The sequence below is a fragment of the Labrus mixtus genome, chromosome 1 (assembly GCF_963584025.1).
Source record: "Labrus mixtus chromosome 1, fLabMix1.1, whole genome shotgun sequence".
Lineage (NCBI taxonomy): Eukaryota > Metazoa > Chordata > Actinopteri > Labriformes > Labridae > Labrus > Labrus mixtus.
The window spans coordinates 21128849-21143528 of record NC_083612.1 but is presented as its reverse complement, the minus strand read 5'-3'; the positions used below and the strand labels follow the sequence as shown (position 1 = coordinate 21143528).

At 37.8% G+C, this 14680-nt stretch overlaps 1 protein-coding gene across 8 annotated transcripts in view; it reads left to right on the top strand.

Moving 5' to 3' along the window:
• tead1b (TEA domain family member 1b) overlaps positions 1-12811 on the top strand; it is a 49527-nt gene extending 36716 nt beyond the window's left edge. For 4 of the 8 annotated variants that reach the window (XM_061037999.1, XM_061038016.1, XM_061038033.1 and 1 more), the window contains 9 exons: positions 1679-1690; positions 2474-2605; positions 2894-2940; positions 3045-3106; positions 3427-3545; positions 6078-6251; positions 8082-8222; positions 8348-8500; positions 9624-12811. In XM_061037999.1, coding sequence (XP_060893982.1) covers positions 1679-1690; positions 2474-2605; positions 2894-2940; positions 3045-3106; positions 3427-3545; positions 6078-6251; positions 8082-8222; positions 8348-8500; positions 9624-9737 — 954 coding nt within the window. In that variant the 3' untranslated portion in view covers positions 9738-12811. The remainder of the gene's footprint in view (positions 1-1678; positions 1691-2473; positions 2606-2893; positions 2941-3044; positions 3107-3426; positions 3546-6077; positions 6252-8081; positions 8223-8347; positions 8501-9623) is intronic. The other 4 variants (XM_061038007.1, XM_061038025.1, XM_061038055.1 and 1 more) reach the window with 1 other exon arrangement.
• Positions 12812-14680: the final 1869 nt, after the last annotated feature.

The window sequence follows — 14680 nt, the reverse complement described above, 5'->3', positions numbered from 1 at the left end:
CGCTTTTCTGCTTTTGGGCTTGTTGGTTGCTGTGTGTCCTAACTGACTGTTTCCCGGGGTAACAGAGCGAATGCCTGTTGCTCCGATTCACCCTAACCCAAAACATTCCTCTGTTGACTGTAGTCTACTCTGTACAGTCCCCCAATCTTCTCAGACCTTCTCTCACCTATCCTCTGACGTGTTGTCACTGTCCTGTCTACTTGGTTTCATTTCCTTTTGTTTACTTTTTCATTCCCGGCAAATTCACCACTTAGTATAAATAAAGTCAAAACATTTTCTTAATTTCCATTAAAAATTTGATTCTTATTAAACATACAGCAGATTTTATGTAAGTTCATGTTTGTTTGCTATTTTAACAACATACTGACAAATACCAAGAACTTAGATTAAATCTAAGAACCATACTGTATATTGGCTAATAACACATAACGGACAGAAAAATGAAAAAGCATCTTTTAAATGACTTTTTATTAGTTGTGTTTTTTGTGTGTGTATTTTCTCATGGCCAAGATAGAAAATACATCATACAGAATCTCTAGTCGTGTTAGCAGTGCTCTGAAGCAGTTGCACAGTAGTGCATTAAGTTATGTGCTAGCATCAGCATGCTAACATAAGATGTTAAGCAGATTTTAAATAATGAACATATTTAATTATTAAGTTATCCAAAGAGTACAGATGTGAGGAAGCATGTTGGCATTGGCTGTTGGTGTGATTGGCTGAGAGCAGAAGGTTCAAGGATGTCGGTGGGAAGGCGGCTGGCTGTCCTCTGAAATGCCCTCTTTGCTTTCCTTCAATCCGTTGATAACTCCAGACTCTCACCAAGTCGGAACTCTCAGTCGCTTTTCTTCCTCCCAGTTCAGATGTCGTCATTTCAGAGTATTCTTGCCATTTATTTCAGCAATAAGGAAATGTTCAAATCACAGTAGAAACCTTTTCAGATTTGCAGATTGAAATGAAAGATTGTGAAAGGAGTAATCCTGAATAATAACTGACCTGTTAGTTAAGGTATTTTATGATGTAAGCTTTCTCTACCAAGTAAAGGATTCTCCATCCCTGTGATATTTTCCTCTGGGGAGTCGACTATACATTTTGACTTTCACACTTTGCCCCACTCCCAGAATTCAACACAAATGAATGACCCCCTCATTAATCTGTGTGACAGAGTTTGTGTTTGTGAGAAACTGAAAGAGTCAAACAGGCAGACACATAAATGTGGGTTGTTGTTTTTTTTTAAGGGGAAAAGGCAGCTGTCTGAAGAAAAACAGACAGAATCCCTGTCTTTTGTCATTTAAAGCAAATGAGAGTTTATTGGCAAAGAGAAGCAGGAGTGTGCCATTCATTGAAAGGGGTATCAATGAAAACCTGCTGTTCCTGGTCTTGTCTGTGGCATTTCAGTGAAATAACAGTCATTATGTTTCTATTCTGTAGTAATGACTTTTGATCAGAGTGTATCAAATTATAGAGAGCAAGACATCCTCAGGGACCAAAGATCATTTGAAAGAAAAAAACATTCATAGTCCTTTTTTTATTTTTTTTCCGTGACACATCTGTGTTGTACTTTGTATGGAATAGAAAATGTTTTATTGACTCCGAGTTTAACAGTTAAACTATATATGTTGAATGAGTCAAAATAAATGAAATAAACATTTACAATAAAACCATGTTTGTTTGCATTTAGGTCACAAGTATGGTAAGTATTTTTCTTCTGTTTCTGCTATCATTCTTGGTTGCCTCGTTATTCAGCTTCTAGTTTTCCTATGTGCTCCTACCTTAGTGACGCATGAGCTGCTGTCCCATCTTTTCCAGTTTAATGGCGTCTCTTTATGCCATTACACTGTTTATGTATGTATATTGTAGCTTTGACTCTGCTCCACCAACATCAGCATGCTTACATTTAACGTCTGCCACCAGTCAGTGTGCATGGGACTGCTAGTGTGCACTCTGCCGCAGTACTTACAGAGAAAGAATGCATAGTAACAGTTCTGTCCACATCAGCATGCATTTTGCTACGCTTTTCTGATACAATAATTAACATCTCTTTTTTGCCAAATAATTGCACAAACATTAAAAGAAAGGATCCTAAACTGAAAACACTCAGCCAAGTGGGATTAGTGTCCTTCATATTTTCTGGAGAAATTCTCTGTGTAGATATGTTTTGACATGCAGGCAAGTGCAGCCTTGGTAAAAGTGCTGCTGAATTAGTTTTTGCTAAGTGCATACCTCTGCAAAGCATTGTGTGTTGGAATTCAGTTGTAATTGTTTGGTACATTCCTTTAAAAAGAAGCCTACACTTAAATAGCAAAGTAGAAATGCATCTTCTTTTAACCTGCTTTCTGTTTACTGTTGTGTGAGAGGTCAGTGGTGCTTTCAACGTGTTGTTTGGAGTGTGCTTGTTGCTACATCTGCAACATAGCCCCCCTCCCCTCTCCCCCATTCTGTGTGAGTGCTAAGCCTTTTGTGACTGCTGTTAAAGGACCAGGCAGTGAAGGACAAAGCCCTCCAGAGCATGGCCTCCATGTCCTCGGCTCAGATTGTCTCTGCCACGGCTATTCACAACAAGCTGGGACTGCCAGGCATCCCGCGCCCAGCCTTCCCTGGAGCAGGGGTAAGATCCTCGTCGGCACCCTGCTATTGATCCCTCCTGTCCAGCTTCACCCAGGGCAGCCATGGGGCCAAACACCCCGGCACCCGGGCCAAATCACATTACACACCACAGCTTCGCGCAAATGCCACCATCAGATAAGCACATGATCAAAAGGAGTGGTAGTCAAGATAACTATGTGCATGGATCATGGAGCTAGGAGACAGTTTGATCTTGTTGCCAACAGCTGCTCACAATTGGATGCATTTGTTGTTTGTTCTTTGTTGTTTATTTAAACATCTAATTCTCCAGTTATGGCAGGGTATGTTATCAGCCGGTCAGCCTGGATCCTCACAAGAGTAAGTACAATACTTTAGGTGCTGGAAAAACATCATTGGAAGTCTTTTGAAGCAGTGAGCTCATAATAATGTTTGTGCTAACACTTTGTAATTCTCTGTTCCAGTATTAAGCCTTTCACCCAGCAAGCCTACCCAATCCAGCCAGCAGTCACAACAGCCATTTCAAGTGAGTGTTTATCTTATTCAGTGGGAATAAGCAGATTGGTTTATTCTGAAACAAAAGTGTTTATAGAGATGGAAATGTGCCTGGAGTTAGTGCAATAACATTAAAATAGGTTTTAATACTTTGTACCCACTTATATTTCCTTCAGAGATCCTTATTTGCAGAGTAGATCCAAGAGAGGGGAGTAGTGTTCATGTTGGAATCTGAAGATCAGTTTTACCCAAATGAACCTAGTTAAAAGCACAGTATCCAGATGTTAAAATTCATGCTGTAGTGTAGTGTAAAAGATAGGATGGATCTTTGATTATGTGCTGTCACTGCAGGTTACGAGCCCACAGCAGCTCCCACGGCACCGGCATGGCAGGGACGCTCCATCGGTACATCGAAACTCCGGCTCGTTGAGTTTTCCGCTTTCCTAGAGCAGCAGAGAGACCCCGACTCAGTGAGTAAAGATTTATACAATAGCATGAAAAATCATTATCTCATTTGTTCATTCCTACATCTTATCTGTCCCTTTCCTGTGTGAATACACTAGGACATTTTCCCAGGCACAGAGTCAGTTGAGAGGAGGCCAAAACAAGCAGAGAGGAAGAGGCCTGGCCTGTAGGGACACAAAGCATGAAAACCTGCAGGAATAATGGAGTGTTTATTAATCGCTTTCTTAAAATGCAAGCCAAAGGAGATTTTTGCAGTTAAGACAGACTCACTGAATGTGAGTTAAAAAATAATCAAATCCCAAATATCTTGTTTGCTCTAGCTTTTTAGAAATGTTTGTCCACATTTCCTTTTGGTAAAAATACTTTGTGACAACAGCCATTAGTCTTACATTCAGCCTAATGGTTAAAATTGTTGCATTTGCCCTAAAGGCTATGTGCTTGAGAGGCTGCTCTGTGAGCTTTTAAACTCACAGTGTGCAGCACCACAAGACAGTTTCAAACAGCACGACTAGGAGACCAAACCTCTGAAAATCAAATGTTCTCTGATATTCCTGCTCTCCTCTTTGCTTTCTGCTATGCAGCATGGATTTGAGTTTTTAAAAAACGAACCTTCTCAGTTAAAAAAATTAAGAATTACAGCGTACCTCTGTCTTTTTTTTCTAATAGTACAGCAATAATCTTTTATTACATTTTGGAGGTCCAGGCAGATGGTTTCGTTTTGAAGCAGCAGTAGTTATTTTATGTTAGGAAATACAGAATAATGCTCAGCTGCTATTAAAAACTACAAATTGTGTTAACCAAGCGTTTTGCAAAAATGAATACTTGAAATATATATATTTTCAAAAGTATTAATAGTTGTAAAGCATTCTGGCTATAAAATTAAATAAGTAAAGCAGCAATCAACAGGCCCTTGCACCTTTTCTGCATGTTGGGGTTTGTCACAGCCACAGGGTGTGCTGCAGCTGTGACTGTGTGTACCAGTGGGTGGTGCCATGGCCATGACCCAAATTAGATCCATTCAGACTGAGACTGTCTGCATCTGTGAAAGTTTGAGCTGATTGAACATGAAATGCAGGACTGGCTTTTAAGAGTGGGGGGCTTAGACTATGATCACATTTTAACCACAGACATGTTCACATCAGTATATTTATCAAAAATGCTAAATTTTGAGTTAATGGAAACTATAGATGATAAGTAATTATACAGCTAATTTCCAATTGGAATGGGCTATGACTTAGAGCAAAAATGTAAATGAAGCTTTGTTCAGGATGGGACGACCATCAAACTTCTTTCCATTAGGAGCAGATGGAACTTTCTAGGAATATTTTTATTAGAAATTTTGGGGATGCAAACATTTCCGCTGGATATTTTCTGAGACTTTCTGGACATTAAGTATTTTCCTTTTGAAATTGTCAGAAATATTTGATAAAAACTTTGGAAAGTTATATGAGAACTTTAATGAATGTTTAAAAGAATATTGAAGAAAATTGTTTTTCAAGAAATGTCACCTCTTGACAATTTCATCTGAATTATACATTTTCCATTGAGAATTCCCAAAAGTTTGAGATGTAAATTCCCGAAAGTTCCAAAAAATATAATTGATTATCATTGTAATTATCATTAGAATTAAGTATAAGTTTATGACATTTTTCACTTTAAATATTCCCAAAAGATTTCAAATATTTGCATTGATATTTTTAAAGTTAACATCATTTTCAATTAAAATAAAATCCCCTTGAATTTGAAAATGTTGTCAAAATGTCCATTGAAAATTTCTGAAAACTCCTGAAATTGTGAACATCAAACTTTGATACCTAGCCATGGCCATGTTCTTTGGGGCGGCTCAATCTTTTAATAACATTCAAAGTGTTGACAACAACCTGACCATATTTTGAGAGGATCTGTTGAAGTCACTTGGAGGAGTTAGTTCAAATATGAACACTGTAAATTGCTAAAAAAAAAATGAATTATTCTGAAATGAATCAATCTTGTTTTGGGTAGTGTGATACATGAAGATTTTTTAGGTTTTGACATCCTTAAAATGGAAATCAAATGTAATTCCTTTTGGTGGAAGTAACCTCTATGGAGACCTCTTTTTGGAAAATTCTGGGGGTTTAATCCAAATCAGGACAAAATTGTTTTTGGCTTTAGTGAAGCAGAATGATGTCATCTAATTTGTCCGTCATAAAATAAAATCAATTACCTACAAACATGCAGACAGCCTAATAAAAAGCAGCGTTGCATGGGGCTATTTCTCATCATCAGAGTGTAATGTGACCAGTATAATTTCAGCCTCCACATGCTATTGTAGTGGGTTTTTTTTCTTTTCAGAATTGGCTTATTTTGTCTCAGTGAACCTCTCTTTCAAGATAATGATATTCAATGCTGCTTTGAATCATTTCTACATTGTTATTGGTGAGGTTATTATATTTTCAGACAGGATGGAGTTTTATTTTATTTGAATATCAAAGGTAAAACATGAAATGCATCACTGTATTTTGAAATGTGCTTCTCTTTCTGTTTATTTCCTCTTACAGTACAACAAGCACCTCTTTGTACACATCGGACAGACAAATCATTCCTACAGTGACGCCCTGCTGGAGTCGGTGGACATTCGTCAGATTTATGACAAATTCCCAGAAAAGAAAGGAGGACTGAAGGAGCTGTATGGAAAAGGTCCCCAGAACTCCTTTTTCCTCATAAAATTCTGGGTGAGTGAACTTTTTTAGTTGCATCGGTAAGAACTGAAGTGTGATATAAAATGGTAAGGAAGTGACAGCTTGATGATGTGTAACACATCCGTCTTAATATCATTGTAGCCCTGTGCACATAGATGCAGACTCCTGTCTGTTCAGGTTGCTCTTTAATGATTGGCTGTAATTATTCCACACAGAGAAGATTGCTCTCTTAATGTTTGCAGAATGCACTCGGCTGTATTTGGACTTGCATAGCAGGAGAGCTTTTGATCAAAGCACTCACTAATTCAATGTAATATCTCCAAACAATGGAGTGACCTGGTTGCACTCCTAATGGCTGTTTAAACATTGCATGTATTTCATCCCTGATGCAAAATGCTAACTAGCGGCAGGCAACAAAGTAGGTCCGTATGCACTTGGACCAAGTCCCCTCAAATTCCTTTTGAAGTGACCGGCCAATCTAAATTTCAAATGAAAGGCAAAATCTGCACAATAATGAAAGTATAACTGCTTTGCTTAATGAAGGAGGGGAATGCTGTAGGAGGATGTCTCCTCTTTTTAGAACCATAATGAACAGGATGTTTGGGGCATAGAAAGGCTGCCCTCCAGGAGCAGACCCCGCTCAACCTTGTAAATCAGTCTTTTGACGCAACTTCATTTAATCCTCTTTAGAATCTCGTTTCCATTATGGACACATTAACATGCTTATTCGGATGTGGCCAAGATTTTCAAATTTTGTATGCAACGAATATGCTCCGTCCAGACATCTCTCAGACAGTTACAAAGATATTATTAATGCTGAGTTCAATTTAACATTTCAGACTTTGTAATCAAATTCTGATTTCCTACAGCAAACAAGTTGTTTTCTGTGTTTGCTTATGTGTAACTTTTCAGAATGTGTTCAGTTTTTACTTATGTCTTCTGAATGTTTCAAGGTGCCATTTGTCCTGAAAATAATCAAGGAATCAGTAAACTCCTCATCGCTATTTTATACCAACCAAGAAGATACATCACAATATTGTTTTTTTTAAATAATCTGTGTTCTAAATATCATCTTTATTAAATAAGATTATCTCAAAGGTATCACATATCTAATTCTAATGTGAAATTGTGGGAGTTGACTACACTGGATTCTACTGCTGTCTTCAGCTTGACATGTTCTGGATAATATTTCACCTGTTGGGGAAGACTCGATGTTACAGTTTCAAATAGGAAGCATTAAGCGACTAAAGAGCCTGTTATTATTCTCATGTGTTCATCAAAAACAGAGCTGTAAGAGAGTGAATATCAGTGTTCCATTAATGTCAAATACAAAACCAGGTTCTCGTTTAAACTGCTCCCCTGGAACCACTGGACGTTAAAATGAGCAACTATGTGTTATAAACATTGTCCTATCAACTCACTGGAACTGGTGATGACATATTCGTGCTTAAGTCATTTTACTGCCCCCAAGTGTCCCAAAACGTGGAATCAGTTATTGCAGGGTCTTTTCTTTTCTTTTTGTCCTTGTTTAAGGATTTGTTTCACAACCATTCACTGTTAGCTTCACCTTTCAGCTGGGAGCTGCTGCAGGAATGTCTTAAAGCACTGCACTGTTGTATCATATTATCTCATTTATCTAAACTCCCATAGAACATCTGGGGTTGGAAATGCCGACACTCAAATGATACAATAGGATCATGATACTGTTCAAAAAGTCATTTTGAAATGACACAATATGAAATTCTGACTCCTTAAATAGTTGAACCCAAAATCTGTGAAACCCATTTGGATTATTTTATTCCAGCAAACCGAGCATTCAAGTCAAATATTACTTGCCTGTAAATTTTCCCTTTTTTCTCTCAGGCTGACTTGAACTGCAACGTTCAAGATGATTCTGGATCTTTCTATGGAGTCACCAGTCAGTACGAGAGCTCGGAGAACATGACTATCACGTGTTCAACAAAGGTCTGCTCCTTCGGCAAGCAGGTGGTGGAGAAAGTTGAGGTATGAACCTGATCTCTCTTTTCCTGTGAAATGAAAGAATGTCTAAAAAAGTGACAATAACTATATGTGAGTGTTTTTTCAACTTCCTGTTTTTTTTTTTTTTTTATCCCTCCTTTTTTCCTCAGACTGAATATGCACGCTTTGAGAACGGGCGCTTTGTCTACCGGATAAGCCGGTCTCCCATGTGTGAATACATGATCAACTTCATCCATAAGCTAAAACATCTGCCAGAGAAATACATGATGAACAGTGTGCTGGAGAACTTCACTATCTTATTGGTAATCACCTCTGTGACCTGAGTGGGCAACCTCCCTCTTCAGGACTCTCATTCTACTTCTTCTTCTTCTTCTTCTACTCCTTCTTCTCTTTGACGTCAGGCTGTGTCGGTGGCTTTTATAAAAACAGGATTTGGGAGGTGGACTAAACGTTCAGATGAGCTCCTCTTGCTGTTGCTACATTGCTGTCATTCCACAGGGGATGAAAGTCAGTGTGAGAAGCCTCATTATCTGCAGGGGGAAAGGGAGGATAAGAGGGGGCAGGGACCGCTGTTATTAGCATCACATGGGGTCTTAAAGTATTATTCAGCACCACTTAGGACGTAAAAAGGCATGTTAAGACTTACTTGTTATAGAAACAATTTTCTATACTTTTTACGCTGATGTTTCGTTTCACAGAAGCATTGTGATTAAAGATGAAGAAAATATTGTAGGAGAGTCTGAAGAAGCTCTGAGATCTGCAGGAGGAGACAGTTTAAGTGAAGTTCTGTTTAAGGTTATGTAACAGATCATGATGATTACAGCACTTGTTTGTCAGTTTGTAAGTAAAGGATGTTCACCTGCTGCCTAATAATATATTCATTTGTGAGTGAAATGCCACTTTTCTTAATTTTCTGTGTCACCTCTTTGTTTTTCTTGGTGTGTGGGCTGTGTGCTCTGAGAGCTCTAATACAGAAATATAATAGGCCATCCTTTTATCACTGCTTCACTGTAATGTGTAATGAAGAGTGGATGTCCTTAGCAGCAGCTACATAAGTGTACGTTTTAAACTTCAGCTATATCATGTGTTCAAAGAATTCAATGATATCCTTTACCACTAATGTGTTTTTTTATGGATAGCATGGCCTTGTAATGTTAAACAAGCCAAGTTACTTTGAAGTTTATTCAACGTTTTCTTCAGTAGAAAACAGTGCATCAACTCAATGTAACATCCTTCTTAGGGGAAAATGAGGTCACATTTAGAGCACTGAAAAAACACTTAAAAAACACCGCTCAGTTTTCTAGATTATAAAAAATCAACTTCTAGTAATCCTTAGGTTCTATTTGATGTTTCTAAAACCCGGGGACTCTTCATTTTTACTGAAAGTATTCTTCTGCTGGAGAGTGACCGTGTGTTCTCTTGCAGGTGGTGACAAACAGGGACACACAGGAGACGCTGCTATGTATGGCGTGTGTTTTTGAGGTTTCAAACAGCGAGCACGGCGCCCAACATCATATCTACAGACTGGTAAAGGAATGAGACCCCGACCCAAGCCTTCAACCTCCCCTCTTTTTAATAGACTGATCAACCTCAAAAAAAAAAAAAAAAAGTGGCAGTGCCTCTACCTGAAAGTCACACCCACAATGCTTTTTGGTCATGATATTGGGTGACGTCAGTTGTTTCAAATATTGTTTTAATATAAAGTGTTTGTTATATGACTGCAGCTGTGAGTTGCGGTACAGATGTTTTTATGTTTAAATATGGGAATTCTTGTTTGAGTTGGTCTCTGTTTGGTATAAATGTGGCTGTGCTTAAAGAATTGACTAGACTCATTTGGTAAATGGTGATGTGTCTGTTGTCTCCTTCTGCTTCTTTATGTAGAGTAAGAAAAAAGCGGATGCTGGCCTTTTTCTATCAGCAGCCTGGTGTGGTGTGTGTAATATGTTTGAGTGTGTTTCTTATGCCTGTACTTCATCATTTTGTGAGCATACACACTGTGGATACACAGACGTGTAACCACAGCCAAGAGATTTTCCAAAGAAACAAAGCGAACACATCACTACATAAGCAGTAGTAGGTGCAAGCAAGGTCATGAGTATTGATAAATAAGCTTTTCTTAAAAAAACAAAAAAACAAACCTCTAGCTTTCATTGGTATATTTATTCCTGTTAAAGCACTCCAGGTCTTAGACATCAATCAAATGAATGCACTGTGAAACAATCATTGAGTCTGCTTCTGCTCCATTATGTAGAAAGTCTTAGCATTTCTTTGCTGCAAACATCTCTGTGAAACTAATAGATAAGTTAAAGTACAGCTTGAAATCATTGGAACCAGACTTGTCCAGGAGCAGGTTGTCCCCCTTCCTGCTCTGAGTTTGTTCGTCCTGTTAGATCCGGGGTTTTGGTCAACAGTATGAATAAACATAACTCCATAAATCTCTTGTAGAAAAGCAGGCCTTGTTCAGTTTGCTGCAGCTTTCCCCCCTTTAAAGAGAATACTGCCCCCCTCTGGAATTGCTGTGTAACAACTCCAAACCAGAGTGTTGCTGCCTTCATGTTCACACTATTCACAGGTTTCTGTGGCCTATACACTGATCCCCAGCCTTACTACACGTTAAAGCTGTGTGAACTCCAAAAGATGCCACCAAAACTGTGATCTCTACACGGGAAAGACTATATGTTGTGTAAGAAATTCACAATACTATCTGCCAAAGTGTAGATGTACAGTGCCTTAAAATATAAGAGAACATGATCTCTTTTTTATTTTAAACAAGTGTTGTGGATAAAAACAGGTAACAAATTATTAAACAACTAACTACAGGTATGGTACATCCTTCATTTTGGGAGATCTCGTTTCTTATCATTGGTACACTCCTAGAAAAATATGTTTTTTGTTTCTGCTCAGAGGCAGTGCACTTTGTTCAATTGAGTTTGCAAATGTTAACAGTTTTTTGTTTTTTTCTTAAACATGAGTCTTTAAAAGTGTATCACAAACATAGACTGACTGCCTTTCCTGTCAAATACCAAAAATACAGAGATAGAGTCACTCTTTTTTCAAGTCCTGCTTGGTAGCAAGGAAGTGCCTTCGGTTACAAATTTCAAGCTTAAAACAAATAAAATCAATTAAAAATCAAATGTTGTTAGACCAAAAAATAGACAAATAAAACCGATCACCACATTGCCTTTTTAAAGGATTGTAATAACAGATAGCTGTTTAATGGTCAAATTAAAAATAATATATTCATTTACATTTTATTGTGAAATTAGTTCACAAAAGACATATTTGAGGAATTTCTTGGCTTGAGGTAAAAGAGTGAAAGACCTGCTGATAAAGTACAGCCACTGACTGCATGCAGTGTGTCAACATATTTAAAAAAAACAAAAAAAAACACTGCAGCTTATGCTTTGTGCACACTTGCAGGTTCAAGTGTCTGATTTGATTTATGGAATATGATGGTTTCTCTGTCCCACAAACCACACAATGTAAAAGTTCACCTGAACATCACTATGATACTTTTGATGATGCAGAAGCAGCAGTGATGTTGACTTGAGAGAGAATGGCAAAAGTTGTTTTTATAATTTCTCTTTCAAAAGAAAATTAAGAGAACAAAATTCTGAGAACTGAATTATCTTAAAAGTTTTAATGCGGTTCGACCTGAAATTCTTGGTATTTGATCGTGTGGACGAGGCCATCGAGGTTAATATTTTTACTGCAAAGACCGTAACTACTCAAACCCTTACAGTTGTTTTCAAAAGTGTATAATCATGTCAAGTATTTTAATGGAAGAAGCTCTGAGTAATTGCAGACAACGTCTCTGGTTTGATCATTCAGTATTCTGCCACAATCCTGTGGATACTGTGGAGTTTGAATAGGCTTCTACTTATGTTTACCCTGTGTATCTGTTCACATTTATTGATCACTTAGTCCAATATTCCTGTTTTCTTATTGTACTTGTATACAGTTGTACTTGGTTTTGTGATGACATTGTATGTTAAAAGCCCACTGAGATGGAAAAGATGTTGCTGCTGCACTGCTGGTACATTTGGACACATGGTTTTAATAACACTAAGACAGCAGGACTGATGCGTCCAACGGCATGACTGTGGTGAACTGTTTGAAGAGAAGATGGACATGTTAAAAAAATACAAATAAAAACAGCCACGTTGAGGAATCATGCTACAAACATATCAGCAGTTTAGCTCTTTGTTATTTGTAATTCTGCTGCAGAGTATAGGTACTGGTACCTTTTATGTTTTTTGACCATTTTTCAGACTGCAGCTTGAGAGTGATTTTTCACAGAGCTCACATATAGTCATCAAACACACATTTAGGTTTTGTGTGCACACTCGTTTTTTGTAAAAAGGTGCTTTGTATAAAACGATATCCTAGCTTTTCTTGGTACAGATGTGTGATATCTTTCCGTATCCATGACAAAGTAAAATGTTGGAGAAAAAGGTGAGAAAAGAAGCTCTGCGATGTTTCTGTGTTCTGCTTATGGTCTTGTCTTTGCTCCGTAACATTATGATGCCTTCTTGATAATAGTAGATATTTTGTAGCTTTCTAGACACTTTGTATGTATGCAATATTGAAGTTGAATAAATCTTAAAATATTGCCTCTTTTTGTTATTGCTTCAATTAAACATTTCAGAAAATATTGTGTTAACGCAATCAGGACAGTGTGTTTTCACTCAGAAAGTGTGTGTGGGTGCGCGTGCGTGTGCGGACCTCTGGAGAAAACATCCATTTAACCATTTATCTGTAAAAAAGAAACTGAGATCAACACTAGATGGAGCCAATCCCCATTTTAGGTTTAACTGTCCTGATCTATGGTCCTGATCATAGACTGTAAATATTACGTCCTGATACACATGCAAGAGGACATATTTTATACATGACTGCAGTAACAGAATATACCACCAGAGGGAGACATTGTAAATTTAGACGCAAAAACTTGAGTTGAACCAACAGGTACCAGCAAAATAATACAAGTTATGTAATGAAAGTGCAGACAGGTACAACTTTGTCAAATAAAAACATTTTACTGAGAGCAGAAAAAAGGCTACTACTGAAAGACCCGAGGTTTCAGTAATCTTTGACAGTCAGTAAAAGCTCTTTCTTAAATTTAGTTCACAAAGGGAACTGTTGGGCAGAGGATTGTGATTGTCAGAGTAGTTCTCTTACAAAACTGCTGCTAAAAATAAGGTATGTGAGAGGATTTAAGTCTGCACGTCTTTCTGCAGGATATCTGAATATGTCCATTCACTTAAACAATGTTTTTATTTTTTTTGCATAGCCCCACCATGTGGCCATTTAAAAAGCACCTTAAACAGAAGCTCGTGAAGGGGTTCAAGAAGTTCAATCTGGAGTGTGTAGGTCAGCTAGTGGCGTGACATAAGACAGAGTTAACTCTGTGCCGGAGAGTGGAGAGAACAGTTTGAGAAAGGCCAGTCGTTTTTAAGCCAAATGATGGCTCAACTCTCAACCTATAGCAGCTACAACGTGCCTACTTGCAGTCACGTCAATCAAGCATACGTATATGCACATACCACCAGGCTGGAAACCTGTTTATTTCTGTTGTAACAATGGGCATTTCAACATGGCTGTGTATGTGACTTCTGGGGCTTTTGCAGCCAGCCTCAAGTGGACACTGGAGGAACTGCAGTTTTTAGCACTGGCTCTACGGGCTTCCTATTTTACACACTCAAATGACTGCGTGATTAACATCTTTATTTCGATCATGTTTAAAAAGGAACAGTTGGAAAAAAAAGTAATAAATGATAATGAGGTGAACCTAAACAACAATTTCAGCGAGCATATTCAACACAAAGCAAACGATACATGTTATAAAAGGAGTAGGATGAAGTTTACACTTATTTTATTCTACCTCTAAAGTTTCAAGAACTGTATAATTTTGAATTTGAGAGTTGTAATATATTTTATGTTCATGTCATCTTCATTATTTAAAGACATTTTTGCCCTACTGTGTTTGTGTTCATTATTACAGCATGCTACAAATAAAAAAGCCAAAGACAAACAGTCATAGTGTTTTTATACTTAAGAGTATTTCATTAGAAAATAGAAGTTAAAGGTCCTATATGTTACTTTTTGTGTATAAATGTATATATCATGTATAAATTGTTTTTTTATTGCCCATTAATAAGCGAACGGTTAACTGATTTGATGTTCACTGTCTATCTTGCCTTTATAAACTTTTTACTCAGGTTGAATTTTCAGCCAAAACTCCAGGTGTTATATGTGCGTTCTCGACGTCCTCCTCACTCCACTCCGCTTACAGAGATCAACAGTAGCGCCTGCCGAGACTGTCGTTTGTAGGATGGAGAATGAATTTGATATGGAATCTGGAAGTACAAATAAACGACCGGCCTCAAGCACAACTCAGACTCCTTCACAGACTTTCACATGTGTATGACCTCTTACCTCCTCTGTAAACATTATGCTGGTAAATATCCAGTGTTTCGCGG